At 41.9% G+C, this 16,508-nt stretch overlaps 2 protein-coding genes across 3 annotated transcripts in view; one reads left to right on the forward strand and one right to left on the reverse strand.

Moving 5' to 3' along the window:
- The first annotated feature begins 2,133 nt into the window (after nt 1-2,133).
- Nucleotides 2,134-9,406, forward strand: Med28 (mediator complex subunit 28). Its single transcript, XM_005318942.5, has 4 exons — nt 2,134-2,341; nt 3,058-3,124; nt 4,350-4,462; nt 5,948-9,406. The coding sequence occupies exons 1-4, from the start codon at nt 2,183-2,185 to the stop codon at nt 6,143-6,145; spliced, it is 537 nt and encodes a 178-aa protein (XP_005318999.2). The 5' UTR covers nt 2,134-2,182; the 3' UTR covers nt 6,146-9,406.
- A 1,196-nt stretch (nt 9,407-10,602) lies between these two features.
- Nucleotides 10,603-16,508, reverse strand: part of Fam184b (family with sequence similarity 184 member B) — a 105,626-nt gene continuing 99,720 nt past the window's right edge. For both annotated transcript variants that reach the window (XM_005318940.5, XM_078021123.1), the window contains 4 exons: nt 16,140-16,257; nt 14,961-15,065; nt 13,657-13,856; nt 10,603-11,721 (listed from right to left, as the gene is read on the reverse strand). In XM_005318940.5, coding sequence (XP_005318997.2) covers nt 11,628-11,721; nt 13,657-13,856; nt 14,961-15,065; nt 16,140-16,257 — 517 coding nt within the window. In that variant the 3' untranslated portion in view covers nt 10,603-11,627. The remainder of the gene's footprint in view (nt 11,722-13,656; nt 13,857-14,960; nt 15,066-16,139; nt 16,258-16,508) is intronic.

A 16,508-nucleotide genomic window follows, 5' to 3' on the forward strand; every position in this document is an offset into this window, starting at 1 on the left:
TATATCTTACCATCTGTCTAACTGCCCCAATACAAGATAGCACTCTCTCCGGCTGGGGATGTGGCTCAAGCGGTAGCGCGCTCACCTGGCATGCTTGCCGCCCGGGTTCGATCCTCAGCACCACATACAAACAAAGATGTTGTGTTTGCCGAAAACTAAAAAATAAATGTTAAAAATTCTCTCTCTCTCTTTAAAAAAAAAAAAAAAAAGCACACTCTTTCTACTCTTCTAAATCACTGCCTCACTAGTCTCCAGAAACCTCTGGTGTGAATCCCAGACAACTACCATTGATGTTGTTCTCAGGCAACTTATATGGCCCTTAGGTAAACTGGATACTAAAGGGATTTGCTAAAAAGCAAAATAATGACAAACTTCTTACCATTTTTTTTTATTTTGCAAAAGTTATAGTTTTAACAAAAACTTCATGTTAATATGCAATGGGTTTATTATTTTTAGTGAATTGGCATTTTTTAAAATTCTCAATTTTAATAGACAAATATTAGCAGACAATGCACAAAATAAACACTTGGGATCCTCAATAATTTTTAGACCTGTAAAGGTGTCCTGAGAATAAAGTAGATTTTCAGACTAGATCCTCTTAGTCTTTTCTTTTGATTCTTTCTATCAGCAAATACTTATTACCTCTATCTTTGCCAAGCACAATTGGAAACAGTTGGATATTGGGGACAGGATAAATAAGACCAGCTAAGGCTCTGATGCCAGGAGAAGAGGGGAAAGGAGGAGAAAAGTCTGTAATTTAGTCAATAAAAAATTATATGAACAAGTTAATTTCAGATTATGTTTAAATGCTGTAAAGAAATTTAAACAGAAGAGTCTAGGAGTTCTGGGTCTAATTTAGACTGGGAGGCTGACTTTGATTAAAGCCTAACAGGCAAAGGACTTTTCTCTGACCTTTTCTACCCTGGCCCTGTTGGGCTTCCTGTGTTTCCTTAAATATGCCAGTCAGGCAGGATCCTTCTGTCCAGAAAGCTCTCCTAACTCTTCAATCATTCCAATTCAGGTCTTCCCCAATCACTCGTCTCAAAGAACACCACTCCATTACCAGTTATCCCCTCACCCGGCTTAATTTTTTCCTAATATTTACCTTTATATATATATATATATATATATATATATATATATATATATATATATATATATATACGTGTTTCTCTTCTCCAGAAATTTGGGGTGATTGCTGTAACCCTTAGATCATAAAATAGTGCCTGAGACACGGAGAGTTCTGTGTGTTCCATGGTAACCAAAATGAAGGCTTTTGAAATAAATAATAAACGAGTCAAAAAGCAATTGTGGAGATTATCACGGTGACTTCCTCTACGAAGCCACCCCAAAACAATGCCAGGCACACAGGTAGCCTCCACAGTGGCAGTGGCTTCTCTTACCTGACTCATTCCCGCTATGAACCACGACTGGATGAGCATCTGGGACAGTGAACTCTCGGTAACTGCTGGGAGTGCAGGGGTGACTCCTTCTACCTAGGGGCAAACTGAGCTGGGAGGGAGAAGGAACGTGACTCGGCCCAAGTCCCTCGGCTCAGGTCTCAGGGTCCCACAGGGAACTCGAGCTCACCCGCGGGCTGCTCCACCGCGGTTACTAATTCTCTCTCCGTACAACGGTTAGCCATCCATTTTCACCTTGTACTTGTAACGGGTTCACTTGATGCTTTGACTATTTCCCCTGTGGCTTCTGAATCCCTTGCGTTTTTTTTTTTTCCAACCTTCTTCTTCTCCCTGATCTTCTTTTCCCTAACTTTCCCCACTTTTCCCCTGGACTTCTCCTCCCTGATCTTCTCCTCGCTGATCTCCTTCCTAATCTAATTTTCTCTGAATCACCTCTTTAAAAGTCCCCTGTTCCTACTGATGGGCAGAATCCCAGCCTTTGCTAACAGAGTAATAAGCCTTTTTGTCAAAACCATGTCCTTCTTATTGGCTTGCTCTCAGGGACAAGGGCAGAGCTTTCTGCAACAAACTTAACAAAGACAAGGAAAAGCAAGGCGTCACCCGCGGCAGCGGGAAAGAGCCCCAAACTGGAGAACCGAGCATCCAGTTTCCCCGCGCCCAACCCACACGCCCCAGCGGCCGCCCTGTCACGTGGCCACGCGCGGCCAGTGGCCGGAGCCGCTCCGCGCAGGCGCAGTGGGCGGCGACCCGCCACCGCAGACATGGCGGCCCCGCTGGGTGGCATGTTCTCCGGGCAGCCGCCGGGCCCCCCGCAACCCCCGCCGGGACTCCCGGGCCAGGCTTCGCTTCTTCAGGCAGCGCCTGGCGCGCCGAGGACTTCTAGCAGCACCTTGGTGGACGAGCTGGAGTCGTCGTTCGAGGTAAGCCGAGACTTGGAGTCTTCGTCCCCAGCCCTCCCTTCGTCCCTCAAAATGCGAGCTGCGCGTCGGCCGATATTTCATTCCTCCGTCGCAACACCCAGTTGGAAAGTTAGGCTCGTAGATGGGAAGTTAGGCTCGTAGATCGTGAGTCACCTGCTGAGCCCACGCTGTGAGGGTGGCCGGTACTCTCCTCGGCTGACGGAGGCATGTCGCCTTAAAATTTTGCCAGGGACCAAGCACGGACCCTTCCAGGCTCCCGCGGGCTGCCCCCATCTCCGTGTCAGGAGCTCCCCTCTTACACTGCCCCCGTTTTCCCTCAAGACTCAGTTTTAAGGTCACGATTTCTTTGGAACTTTTCCTTTTTCCTTGTGACCTAACCCTCCCAGAGGCACCTGCTTGCCGGCCTCCCTTTTCTATTTGGGTGCCGTCCCATGAGATCTGTGGTTCTCCCCAGGGTGCAAGGGGTTTATTGAGATCCTGCCCTGTGGATGTGGGAGGGAACCTGGGAGACCGTGGAGTTCCATTGCTTTGTTTTATTGGTGGAGAAACTGAAGCTCAGAGTGCGGGTGGTAGGAAAGTATCTTCATTGGCATATATTGTCGTTGCATGTGCACCAACTCGTTGAATGACCAAAGAAGAAGTTATGTCTTACTCAGAAGTAAGATTTTTTTGGTGTGCAGATGCCATCTTTTTCTTTTCTGATGTTTTGATCCCAGGCTTGCTTTGCTTCTCTCGTGAGTCAGGATTATGTCAATGGCACCGATCAGGAAGAAATTCGAACTGGTAAGAATTCCCTCTTTGTAGACAGTGTTCCTGCCTTCAGCAAGATTCCTTATTGCTGATTTTACACTTCGTCTGTTTCAGTCCTGTGTATATCCTAAGAGAACTATTCTGGGGAATAAGATATATACAGATAGTCCTTATAAACTGCTGAGGGTTTTTTTTGTTTGTTTGTTTTATTAACTGAGATGTGTGTCACTAAGAATGACACATAAGTTTTATGTGGACACAATATATTTATTTTTTATTTTTATGTGGTATTGAGGATCCAACCCAGCACCCAGTGCATGCCAGGCAAGCGCTCTACTGCTTGAACCACATCCCCAGCCCAAGAATGAACCATTTTTGATGACCTTTTCATATTGGTACCAGGAAAAGAATATTAATTGTGAATTGCTTCTTTTAAAAGTCCACAAGTTGTGATTATTTTTTATTTTTTCCCTCCCTGGTATTTGGTATTTGGTATTTGGGATTGAACCCAGTAGTGCTCTACCACTGAACTACTTACCCAGACTTTTATTTTGAAATAGGGTCTTGCTAAGTTGACAAGACTGGCCCTAAACTTGCAGTCCTCCTGACTCAGTTTCCCTAGTTGCTGGAAGTGTGCCACCACTTCTAACTAGATTGATATTATCTTTTGAACAGGTGCTACAGAGAAAAAATCTTTTTTATGTTTGTCCTTCACCCCAGTGTTGTGTCTCCAGAAGAGTCAGTTCTGAGTTTTCGGTACCATATTTTAAATGTTCTGTTTTAACTAGAAATCATGATGATCCCTGAATCTCCATATTCTTAATTAGAAGTCCTCATGGCATTCATATGGTGTAATGTTTCTTTTTCTCCTGATAAAAGCACAAATTATATTTAAAAAAATTTTTTTTCCCTAATATTGGTGCTCTAGCACTGAACTACATCCCCAGCCCTTTTTATTTTTAATTTTGAGACAGTGTCTCACTGGGTTGCCTAGACTGGACTTGAAATTCATGTCCTCCTCTTGTCTCAGCCTCCCTGCTGGGATTACAGGCACACACTGCCTCACCCACCTTACAAATTATCTGCTATTTAATATTGCTTAACACCTGGGAAGTTTTAAGTTAATATTGCTACGGCTAAGATTAAAATCCCAGATTACATCTAGAAGAAGGGGCTTTTTAAATGTATGTGACTATTCATTTATGTGAAAGATATATATGTTTAAATGTTTTTCTTTTTCTTTTTTTTTTTTTTTAAGGTGTTGATCAGTGTATCCAGAAGTTTCTGGATATTGCAAGACAGACAGAATGCTTTTTTCTACAAAAAAGATTGCAGTTGTCTGTTCAGAAACCTGAGCAAGTTATCAAAGAGGTACAAATTCAATTTTTCCTCAACTTTTAGGAAGAACACTTTGTCTTATGGGTCCATCTATGCTTTAATGTGAAACACACCTGTGAATTGTATTTTATAGATCAATATGAAATGGTGCTGGTTGTCACCATTTATGACATCCTGGACTGAAAGGGCCTCCAGGAGTAGGAGTGGAGAGCAGATCTTTAGAGTAGCTCTGCCTACTTCTTTCACACACTGGCTTTCACAGTATATTTTTCTTTCTTTCTTTTTTTTTTAGTAAATGTTTTCTTAAAGAGAAAGTTCTGCCTTGTGAAAAGCCATTAATATATAGATAGAGACCCATTTTGGACAGGCACTGTGAACATTTGTCTTGCCCTATGCCTCACACATAGAACCAAAAAGTAAATGATCTGCAGAGTTCTTTAAAACTTAGGATTTTGGTGGGTCTTAGTGATTCTAGACGAGGGTATTTGGAAATACGTTGGGGTTGCCACAAAGACTAGGAAGCTTTAATGACAATGAATGATCCGACCAGGACCTGTCTCCTCATTGTGAAGGATTGAGGAATCCTCCCACCCTAACTCGGCCCTTGGTGCTCCCGGTGAGAAACACTAAAATGAAGTTATCAGGTTTTGATAGTTTTAAAAAAGTATCTCCTAGAAGCTGACCAGTTAATCAGAAAGGTTCTTTTTTGTTAAGATACTAGCTGTTGAGAGGGAGAATTATAAGATGATGACATTCTTAATAGTCTATTGTGCTAACTTGTTTCCTGATAAAAATACTTGAATAACAATGCAGGTGTGGTTAAGTCTAGGTCTTAATAAAAGATTTAATGCTGGTGTTTGTAAAAATCTCTTGAATCTGCAATTTTAATATTTTGTAATCTGAAATTACAGACAGTGGTATGGATTCTTTTTTGTGCCACTGGGGATTTCTGAGCTATATCCCTGCCTCCTTGCTCCCCACCTTTTTTTTTTTTTTTTTTTTAAGATTGAGACAGGGTCTTGCTAAGTTGCCCAGTAGACCTCTAACTTGTGATCTTCCTGTCTCAGCCTCCCTGGTAGCTGGGTTTATAGATGTGCACCACAGCACCTGGTTTGATGGGGATACCTACAAGCAATTGCTGATGTGTTTGTCATCCTTAATATTTTCTAATCTCAGCTGAAAGTCTTTGGACAGGGAGGGCTGCTAGATGGCTGGGAAACAGGATGAGAAAGTATTCAATTTTTTTTTTTTTTTTTTTTTACAGTAGCCCTGGGTTGCTTTTTAAATTTTATGACTTTTGTTACTTAACAAGATGATTAAAAATAAAAGCTCTGGTTATTAGGTGGTCAGCTTCACTGTAAGAGTTACTTTAGATTAGTCAAACTGTGGAGCCAAGTAGAGGAATGGGCTGATATGATTTAATGGTTTTGAATTTGCTTCCTGGTGCTCCTCACTAATCAGGAACTTTATTATTTCCCCTGCATTTCCTCTGACTTACTCCGTCCCTTTCATCTGTAGGACGTCTCAGAACTAAGGAATGAGTTGCAGCGGAAAGATGCGCTGGTGCAGAAGCACTTGACAAAGCTGAGGCATTGGCAGCAGGTGCTGGAGGACATCAATGTGCAGCACAAAAAGCCGGCCGAGGTCCCTCAGGGCTCCTTGGCCTACCTGGAGCAGGCATCTGCCAACATCCCTGCGCCTATGAAGCAGACCTGAGAGAGGTCTGGCCTACAAGGTAGCGTCCTGCAGACAGTTCCTCCAGACCTCTCTGTGTGGACGTGGCATTTTAGAACAGCTATTTGCTAGAGAATGAGTTGGTATTAATTTTACCTCCACCTAAAAATTTCCCCAATTTTTATGAGCTGTTAATTACTTAGTACTTTATAAAGTGCTTGGTAGACAAAGTGAGGTTTCATTTTGTTTGTTTTGTCTGTAGCAAAGTTTAGACTATTAGTTTTCCACAGATTTTTTTTTTTCTTGGCTTTTTGCTTATTTTTAAAATTTTATGTAGTTTATATATAGTTTTTTTTTTCCCCTAGTTGTTAGTTTGTTATGAGGAAACAAGGGGGAAAATTAAAGTACTCCTAGAATGAGGGGAGAAGGAATTTGGTTTTTGGTCTTTTATGATTACTACACATCCATGGTAGTACAGAAAAATATGTAAATTTGCTATCTCAAGACTTTGAACTACCTCAAGAAGTGGAATCTAATGCAACATTTGTAATGCTTCCATAGCAGTACAGAGTGCAGATATTTTGTAAATATGTCAGAAAAAAGGGTTCAAGTATGCTAGTTAGCAGAGATACTTAAGTTGATGCTGCCTTTTGTTTGGGTGAGTGTATGTATTGTGTGATGTTTGGTGTGTTGGGAGCACTACATGCTAGAGGCCTTGTAGTGATGAACCAGTGTGACCCAGTCTCCCTAGCATGACAGCTGGGACACAAGTGATGGACAAGGGGTCAAAGCTTGGTCTGATTCTTTTTCTTTTGAATTTTGTTTGCTTGTGTTTTTATTTTACTTTTTGGAGAAAAGGCAGTTTACATGAAGGAAGGTTCTTGTTCAGTGGATTTGATTCCAAGAGCCTAGGGCTTTGGGGTGGAGGTGACCTGCAGAGTGATCCCCAGCTCCTTCACCTCCACAGAGAGCATGTGGATCCTCTGTGGGGAAGGTATTTTGCCCTCTTGTCAGAAGAGGTTTTCTATTCTCTGTTTTACGCAACTTTTAGATTATATTCCTCAGCCAGTATAAACACTCCTCTGTCTTCTGAATAGTCAGTAGGTCTGTGGCTGTGTCTTGGTTCATTTTGTCCTTTCCAACCTGAAGATCCCTCCCCATGGGCCTCAATATCCACTCATGTTGCTGGTGTGGCCTGGATGCCACCTGGTCCACAAAGCCTCCACTCCATTCCAGAGCACAGGGCTTTTATTCCTTCCACTGTCTTGTGGGTTAGTGAATGGTATCTTTTTTTTGTGCTCTTTGCTGCATTGTATGCTCATGGGAAATGGGCATTACTCCCCTGGAATATACAGGAACATGTATTTTGTATTCACTTTGTGTGTACATATTACTCATTTTGTTTGTGACCTGTGAGGATGATACTTGGCTTGTGAACCTATAACCTGTGATGACTAGCCTGAGGCCAGCGTATCTCCCCTTGGTTGGAGTGTATAAGTCAAAACTTTAAAGTTATTTTTTACTGTTGGGGTTTTAACCTGGTCATCTCATGCCAGATAGAAGCTCTGATTGGCAGCTTTAGGTTTCTTGATTAAAAACCTAAATAAACACCCAGTGTGTGATGGCACATACCTGTAATCCCAGTGGCTCAGGAGGCTGAGGCAGGAGGATTGCAAGTTCAAAGCCAGCCTCAGCAAAAGCCAGGTGCTAAGCAATTCAGTGAGATCTTGTCTCTAAACAAAATACAAAATAGGGCTGGGGATGTGGCTTGAATGCCCCTGAGTTCAATCCTTGGTATCCCTGCCTCCCCTCACATCCCCCACAAAATAAACTAAGTTTGAGGCAGTCTTTCAATGATAAAAGTGTTTTTAGTGAAAAGATCAGAAACTGTTCTACTTGGTGCTTAATGAAAATGTTTTGAATGAATGTAAATACAAGTTACTGTCATTTCTTTACATTAATTCAGAAGTTATCCGTCAAATAAATAATGATTTTCCAATATTGTCAGTTTGTTAACATCTTTTTTAATGACGCTTTGCTGACTGCTGAACATAGGAATTCTCTGCGCTGCTGTGTCCTTCAGGGAGAAACCAGAGTTCATGCTCCAGGACTTCCTTTGTCTTCCCACCCCACAGACAACCCTTCCCACCTCTTCAGGGCTTTCCTCTCCTGTTGCTGCAGTGCCTGCATGTTCTAGGTCCTAGATCAGTCACCTACAAGGCAGACAGCTGAGAGCTAGTGGAAGACAGTAGATCAAAACAGTGTCACAGGAGGCTGGGGGTGAGGCTTGTTGGTAGAGCACCAGCCCAGCATGTGTGAGGCCCTGGGTTCAGTCCCCAGTACTACTAAAAACAAAAGCAATATTGGATCCTGGGGTAGAGTTATGGGTAATGGTGGAGGTAATTGCCACCCTTAGAAATCTATAAGATACTGAAGGCAGTCCCTGTCACAGCTGTTTAATTTGCCAGCCTCACCTTTACAGAGTCCAGAAGGATCCTGGAGAGTGACTGTTGACCAAGAGTCTAAACCACAACCACTACATTGGCTGTGGCAATAATGCTGGAGCAGTTAAGGGCCCAGGTCTGTGGTCTGCAGCAACTGATGGGTTGAATCTGTTCTTTTCTACCCCAGTTAAGAAACAGTTTGCATTCCAACAGAGCCCTAGGAACATGGAACTCTTCAGCCTCTGGTCATAATACAGCCTGAAAAGATTAGCATCAAACCTGAATCAGTCCGTTTCTCTCAATAGCCATTGTTACCTACAGGCCATTACCATCACCTCTAGGGCTGCTCTTGAGAGACTGGTGGAATCAGATGACGCCAACTCAAACAGATGGAATTATATCTAGCATATCTGTTTTGTTACTATAATTGGCTCCAAAAAGGTGAAAATTTCATTTTCTGCTGGTAAAAATAACAAATTACTAGAAACTTTTGGGATGGTTTATTTTGTAATAAACTAAAAGTTTATTTGTGTATCTTTAGATGCCTTACTTCAATACTCAAGGAAATAGTCTCAAAAAACTAATAGAAGAATGTAAAAATTTGGTTAACAAAGGCATAGTTATTTCAGGATAGAATCTAGAAATTTAATAAGTTCTTTCACTTGAAGTAAGAAAGGAGTCAAAAAAAGATGTAGTAGCAAGAAATGACAAAATCATAGAATTTGCAGGGAAATGGATGGCATTAGAGCAGATTATGCTAAGTGAAGCTAGCCAAGCCCTAAAAAACAAATGTCAAATGTCTTCTTTGTTATAAAGAGAGCCACTAAGAATAGAACAGGAAGGAAGAGCATGAGGAAAAGACTAACAGTAAACTAAGACGAATGGGGGGAGAGAAAGGGAGAGAGAAGGGAAAGCATATGGAAATGGTAGGAGACCTTCAGTGATACACAAAATTATAAGAGGTTATGAGGGGCAAGGGGGAGGGGGAAAAAAGGGGAGAGAATTGAACAACAGCAGAGGAGGCAGAGGGAAGATGGGAGGGGAGAGGAGGGGAGGGGGGATAGTAGGGGATAGGAAAGGTAGCAGAATACAACAGTCACTAATATGCCATTATGTAAAAATGTGAGTATGTAACAGAAGTGAGTCTGCAATATGTATTTGGGGAGTTCAAAACCCAATTGAGTCAAATGTATGAAAGATGATATATCATGAGCTCTGTAATGTTTTGAACAATCAATTAAAAAAATGGAAAAAAAATAGATGTAGTAGCAACATAATTTTGTCCCTACAAAAGTATTATGCTGAGTCAGAAGACAGTAGTATATAGTGCAATCTGCTTTGTTAGTTATTAGGAGTTGTACAGGGTTGTGATAATGTTTCAACTCAGAAGTATAACCACCTGTGTATAGTTTTTTTCTGTCACAAAACAAAACACAATGCTTATGGCCAAGATCTGAATGTTGTTTTCCTAAAGTTCATTTGTTGGAACTTGATGCTCATGTGAGACAAGTTCAGTTTCCCTAATCCAAAAGTTTTTGTGCACTGACATGACACTGCAAATGGAAAATTCCACACCTGGCATGTAGTCAAAATGCAGGTGTACTAAAAATATTGTATAAAATTACCCAGCAGGCTGTTTAAGGTGTGTATGAAACAAATGAATTTCATCTTTAGACTTGGGTTCCATCCCCAAAATCTCACATATATGCAAGCATTCCAAAATCTCAAGTTTTTTTTTTTAATCCAGGGCTTTGCACATGTTAAGTGTATGCTCTACCACTGAGCCACACTTCTGAGCTCAGTGGTAGAGCACTTCCCAGCATTTCGACAACAAAATCCTATTAGCTTCTTGTTTTGTTTCAATTGTAAATTTTGCCTTTAAATGTTGAGTTTCAATTTTACTTGCATTTCTCTCAAACTGACGTGTGTGAAGTGTGTTACTGGCCACTTTTTATTTGTTGATGCTCTGACTGAGCTTAAAGTGAATTTCCTACTTTTCAACTCTGTCTTCATCCATTTTTATCTTTTTAAGGAAAAACAATACCAGCACAACCATTCTTACTGCCTAGTTGTTTAAAGTTTTATTCAAAGAGAAAAGATTTGACAGTGCATAGAGTTAACATCTGTTTAGGCCACTTACTGGGCCAGCACCAAAGGATTGAGAAAATATTTGCCCACTAAAATTTGCATTGAGTCTTTGTCAAGTCACATTGCTCTGCAGAGGGTAGATAATGCATGTGGACTGAGAGCAAGGTCAGCACCATGAGCAGCCATTCTCAGTACCCTTTGATCTACTGAGAGTCCATGCAAGGGGGCAGCAACACATCATGAGGCAAATGGCCCAAACCCAAAGACCAGGGATTCCGGAGATCTTTGACTTCAGAGATCAAATGGGCTAGAAATTTTCCAAAATAACAAGTTGACAGGACAGTCATTGAAACAGATGTTTGGCGGGGCAAGGCACAGCTACTCAGAAAATTCCAATTCTTGATGGGCGTCTTCACTCATTGTTTAATCTTGCAAAGCCCCTTCTGAGGTAGGTGTTAACCCCTCTGTAATCTGCTGCCTGTCCTAGACCCAGGAAGTCAGAACATGCAACCTACACATGCTGTGGTTCATTCCTAATAGGTCAATATTTTTTCTTTTTTATTGATTTTCCTGTTTTGAACTTTATTTTTATTCCTCTTCCTATTGAGGTTGGATGTGTATTTTGGAATAATATCATTTTACATAAAAAGCAGCTTTTCAAGTGGAGATGACTAGCATCCTAAGGAAAAATGAAACCACTTTTAAAATAGACCACGGAAACCACAAAGTCTGCCAGCCCACAAAGTGGAGTACAATGTCATGGACACTGGAAATACAAATGGTATAGATCACTGGAACATTAATAACATTTTCCTATGGGTGCTTTTTAATAACATTGGTTTGATTTATCTTTAATATCAACATTTTTTAGTGAACCTGGGTCACAATGAAACAGTATGAAATGTTTTGGTTGGTTGGTTGGCTGTAGTTTGCTCCTTCAGACATTTTAAGTGGTTTTCTAACAGCCTCTCTGAGGTATCTCAAGGCTGAGTTTAGAAGGAGAAGTACTTGGTAAACCACTCCTGGTGTGGGGAGCCCTGTTTCTGCTGGGCTTCTTTGGCTTGGGCTGTTTCACCATCTTGTGTCCTAAAAACAAACAGAAGTTTCTTGTGTGATTTTTGAAATTATTCAGTAGGCAGTGGGATGCTCCCTTACCTTTCCAAGGAAACATTCCAGCCGAGACCACCTCTTCCTGGCTGGAAACAGGTTGTAAGGAATGGGGTGGGGAGGGAAAGTCCAGTTCCTATTTTGAAAACAAGGTTCTCCATTGTTTGCTTCTCCATTGTCTCCTTAAAGCTAGTGGTTACTACCGTAATGAGGTGTATTTTGCAACATTTATTATTTATTTCAGACAGAAATTAGGTAAGTTTAATTGTAAAAAAGTATAAAAAAGGTCAGCAGAACACTGTGAGCACTACCAGCTGTCTAGTGTATTCTAGCATCTCAGCGAGGCCTTGAAATTAGCCTACTGGATTAAAAAGGAGAAATAGTAGTCACCAATCCCAGTACACCTGGTTGTAGTTCACTCCTTCAGACGTTTTAAGTGGTTTTCTAACAGCCTCTCTGAGCCTCTATGCATTTGTGACGCTTCATGTAAAACAACAGAAGAGCTTTAAACAGAAGTGCATTTGTGGTGGCAGGTACCTGGGATTGAACTCAGGGGCATTCAACCACTGAGCCACATCCCCAGCCCTATTTTGTATTTTATTTAGAGACAGGGCCTCACTGAGTCGGCCAGCTTTTGCTGAGGCTGGCTTTGAACTCAGGATCCTCCTACCTCAGCCTCCCAAGCCTCTGGGATTACAGGCCTGCACCACCATGTCCCGCCCAGAAGTGTAGATTAATGAGGAAAAAACCATGGCCAGAGTCAAAGACTGGCCCTGGTGGTTAACAGTTGTTTGGAGGCTCTGGGCCTGGGTTTCCACAGCTGGAAAATAGGCTGGACCCATATAGGGAAAGCAAGGGGCTCCTTCCAGCACCACACTCAAAAGCTCTCAGCCTCTCCATCTGACCAGACAGCCCTGGGGCAGCAGGCAGGCAGGGCTTCTGGGACAGGACATTTTAGATGGGGCCCTTTCTGAAATGCAAACTTTAAGCCCAGAGTTTAAAGTGTGCCTTTTGAATGCAAGACTGGAGAGGAAGGAGAATTAGTAAACACAGGAAGATCAGAAGTGTGTGAAAGATTTCAGAAGCAAGAAACAAGGGAAGATAAGGAAGGTGCATCTGATCATTATGCACAATCAATCAAACTCACAGATTTAGAGGCCTAAAAACTCCAAAATAATACAATAAATCTTGGGAAATAGCCTTAATAATAATAGTGAAATTATACTGAGCCCTTTTGTGTCTGGTCTTTGTTAAACATGTCCTATGTGTTAATTCCTTTAGTGTCACATCAGTCTGATGAGGAGGGTACTAACTATGATTTTCATTTTCATGGTGGGAATACAGGGAACCAGAGAGGTCAAGTGACTGGCCAGGGCTACACTACACAGCTAAAAAACATGAGGACCAGATTTTAAATACAGACCTCCTCTATGTAACCCACACCAGAGTTCTCAGCTAAGTGATTCCATTAAAAAAGGTTTTCTGGGCTAGCACACACCTGTAATTCCAGCAGCTTGGGAGGCTAAGGCAGGAGGATTACAAGTTCAAAACCAGCCTCAGCAATGGCAAGGCGCTAAGCAACTTAGTGAGACAAAATAGGGCTGGGGATGTGGCTCAGCGGTTGAGTGCTCCTGAGTTCAATACCGGGTAACATCCCCTCGCACCCCCCAAAAAGAAGGACCTTCTGGAATTTGAACCAGAAATAGTACCCCTTCCAAAGACTGACATAATTTCCCTCTCTTACACAATCTTCCTGTTTGGCTAATTGTTATTTCTGCAGGACAGGGCTGGTTTTGCTACTCTATATTTGCCCAAATGTGGAATATTTAGCATGTGCCAGAAAGAATCCCTAATTCCACACTCCCCACCCTGCCCCATCCATGAAAAATTACAATGAAGCCTCTGCACCCCTACCTTGTGGCAGTCTTAGCATCTAGAGACTGGGTGGGTTTGTAAGGCCGGCTACAACTGGGGCTTGGGTCCAAGCTGGGTGACTTGGTCAACGGAGGCGCGTTAAGTCTGGAGCTCAGATCCCCACTGAGGAAGTTCTTGGCGTAGGAGGCGAGGTTTGGCACGCTCACCACTCGACTGGGCACCTCCTCCATTCTTTTTTTCTGTTTGTATTGGAGGGAAGTTCTGTTAGTGCTTCCCACAAAAGGCTTTATTGTAAAGGTAAAGAAGGCCCACCCAACCAAAGCGATAATGGGAAAAGAGGCAACAACTTTCATGATATATTTACATGTTACTTTTAAATATTTTTATTTATTTTTGAAGTTCTGGGGACAAAAGTCAGGGCCTCAAAAATGTTGGGCAAGTGCTCTACCACTGAGCTACATCCTTAGCTCTTTAAATCCCCTTTCTTCACTTTATTTTATGTTTTAAAGAACATGTAAGTCCACAGTTTTCTTTATCCAAAATTTCTGGAGAAGACATGTAATACTTTTTAAGAGCTTAGAGACCATGTACCACCCATATTAGCTGGACACACCCTGTACTCAAATATGTTAATATCTCCTTAGTGAAATTTATATTTTGTCACAGTAAGGATATAGAAAAGCCATAAATAAGATCTCATCAGTTCAGGTTAGTTTAGGTTTATTGTTTTATGAGCTGTAAAAAAAATACTAATTCTTTAGAAGTGTTAGGATATTGTGATAGCAGATAAGGGACTTGGATGTGAACAAGCTCATCATTACATATTCCAAAAACATCATAAAGAAATAAAGAAGGGGCTGGGGTTGTGACTCAGCAGTAGAGTGCTCTCCTAGTATGTGTGAGGCACTGGGTTTGAGCCTCAGCATCACATAAAAATAAATAAATAAGTAAATAAAGCTATTATGTCCATCTACAACTAAGAAATATTTAAGAAAAAGTAAAGAAAGAAAGCAGTAGAAAATTCCTACTATTTCCCTTCTCTCCCATGACCCAGACAGGACTATTATTAATAGTGACACATATTTACTGAGAAAATTTGAAAAATACAAAGGCCCATGGGAAGTAAAAACCATACATAATCTGCCCAACCCAGATGTAAAAGCTGTTTGTTAGGACATGGACCATTTCCTGTGGGTCTTTTGCCAATGCCTGCTCCTCTCAATGTACACCTTCCCCTTCTAAAGGAAACTGCAGCTAGTGCACATCAACTAGCTGCAGTTTCCTTTAGAAGGAAAGAAATCAACAGACTGTATGAGGCATTAAAATCTGTAGATCCATCTTACCTTCATGGAAGGTGTCAAATACCCTGGGTGAGGATTGAAAGAAAAGGACCGATTCCGATGGGACATCGTGCTAGGGAACGCTGCATAGTGAAACCTTCTCTCTTCCTGGAAAACCAATACAACAAGTCTAAATGGGCCTGAGCACATAGCACTGGGCCTGACTTGAAAGAAGACATCTGGGAGGGCAGGACACAGAGAGAAGGCAAGGCCAGGGGAGGGAGGGCAGTTGGCGATTAAGCTACCAGCCGCTGGAGCTGTAGGGAATGCCCTTTACTTCCAGGGTCCTTTGGGGAAGGAAAGAGCAAATTTATGCCAAGCAAGTATTCTCAGTATTTGAAATCTAATGTAGAGAAAGAATACCCTTGAATGCCCAAGAGATCTCGGCTCCTTTCCTCACTACCGTTTATTTCACATTTGTATCATAGATGTATACATAAAAGTAAAGAGGGCAATAAGATCCATCGCTCACTTCAGCAATTATAACTATAATGGGCCAAGGTGGATTATTATGTATGTCATCTAACTTTTTCTCTCCAGCTATATTATTCTTATAGCAAATTCCAGTTGTCATTTAATTTCAGCTGTAAAAACTTCAATATGTGTTTCAAAGATTAAGGATTCTTTTTTTTCTAACAAAAATCATAACCACAATATCCCACACTTAGCAAGTGAGTCATAATTTCTTATTAATATAATCTTCAGTCATTGGTCAGAGTTGGAAGAAGTGAGGCAGGTGTCCAGGACTAAATGAAGGGAAGGGGCACTTAAAGAACTGACCATCAGGTCTTCGTGGCTTTAGGATATAGAATCAGAGGGAGTTGGAAATAACTTACTTTCAAAGGATCAAGGGAATTTTTTTTTTAACTAAGAAACAGGTGGTTATTTTTACAACAGAAAGATCAATAATAAAAATTGGTACTACAAAAAATATTCAACATGAAGCAAATGCCATTGGACTTGGGAATAGAGTGGGTTTTCTTTGCCTCCTGTTTTCCTCTACTAATATTTTTAATTAGTGAGTAATTCTGTTTAAGAAAGGATTCTTTGCAAGTCAAGATTTTAGGCACGCAGAGAAAGGCTGGGCACCCAGTGGGGGTTGCTCCTGGACAGCTCAGCCATGTCCCACTAGGTACATGGGCACGGGGCCTGCTGCTGTCTGCTGGGCCCTGGCAGTCTCACCGTGAGCTGCTTGATGATCTCCTCTCTCTCCTTGAGGCGGGTCTGCAAACGGCCTATGAGCTGTAGGTCCTCAGGCCTGGACGCTCCCTTTCCTGGCTTCTCTCCCGCATCTTTCAGTCTGTCCAAAGCAGGCAGTTAGTCCCCTTTACAGTGATTACTCAACAGGAGGGATGCCCAGTGGACACCAGGTAGATGTTGGCATGTGCTGAGCCTGGCCAGCTGAGGTAGGACAGCAGCAGAGGCTGGCACAGGGCCACTCGTGAGTTAGGTACAGAACCCAGGACCCCATCTCCCAGTATGTCCCTTGTCGTTCTCCCAAGGCTGCAGGGCAAGGAACTAAAGATCCATGGGTACACATAAACGCTGCAC

The sequence above is a fragment of the Ictidomys tridecemlineatus genome, chromosome 9, assembly GCF_052094955.1.
Source record: "Ictidomys tridecemlineatus isolate mIctTri1 chromosome 9, mIctTri1.hap1, whole genome shotgun sequence".
NCBI classification, from domain to species: Eukaryota; Metazoa; Chordata; class Mammalia; order Rodentia; family Sciuridae; genus Ictidomys; species Ictidomys tridecemlineatus.

Excerpts from the sequence above, each read along its gene's own strand:
- Med28 (XM_005318942.5), top strand. The coding sequence starts at position 2,183 with ATGGCGGCCCCGCTGGGTGGCATGTTCTCCGGGCAGCCGCCGGGCCCC. Across the intron at positions 3,125-4,349 it reads TCAGGAAGAAATTCGAACTG|GTGTTGATCAGTGTATCCAG; the intron begins GTAAGAATTCCC and ends TTTTTTTTTAAG. Across the intron at positions 4,463-5,947 it reads CTGAGCAAGTTATCAAAGAG|GACGTCTCAGAACTAAGGAA; the intron begins GTACAAATTCAA and ends TTTCATCTGTAG.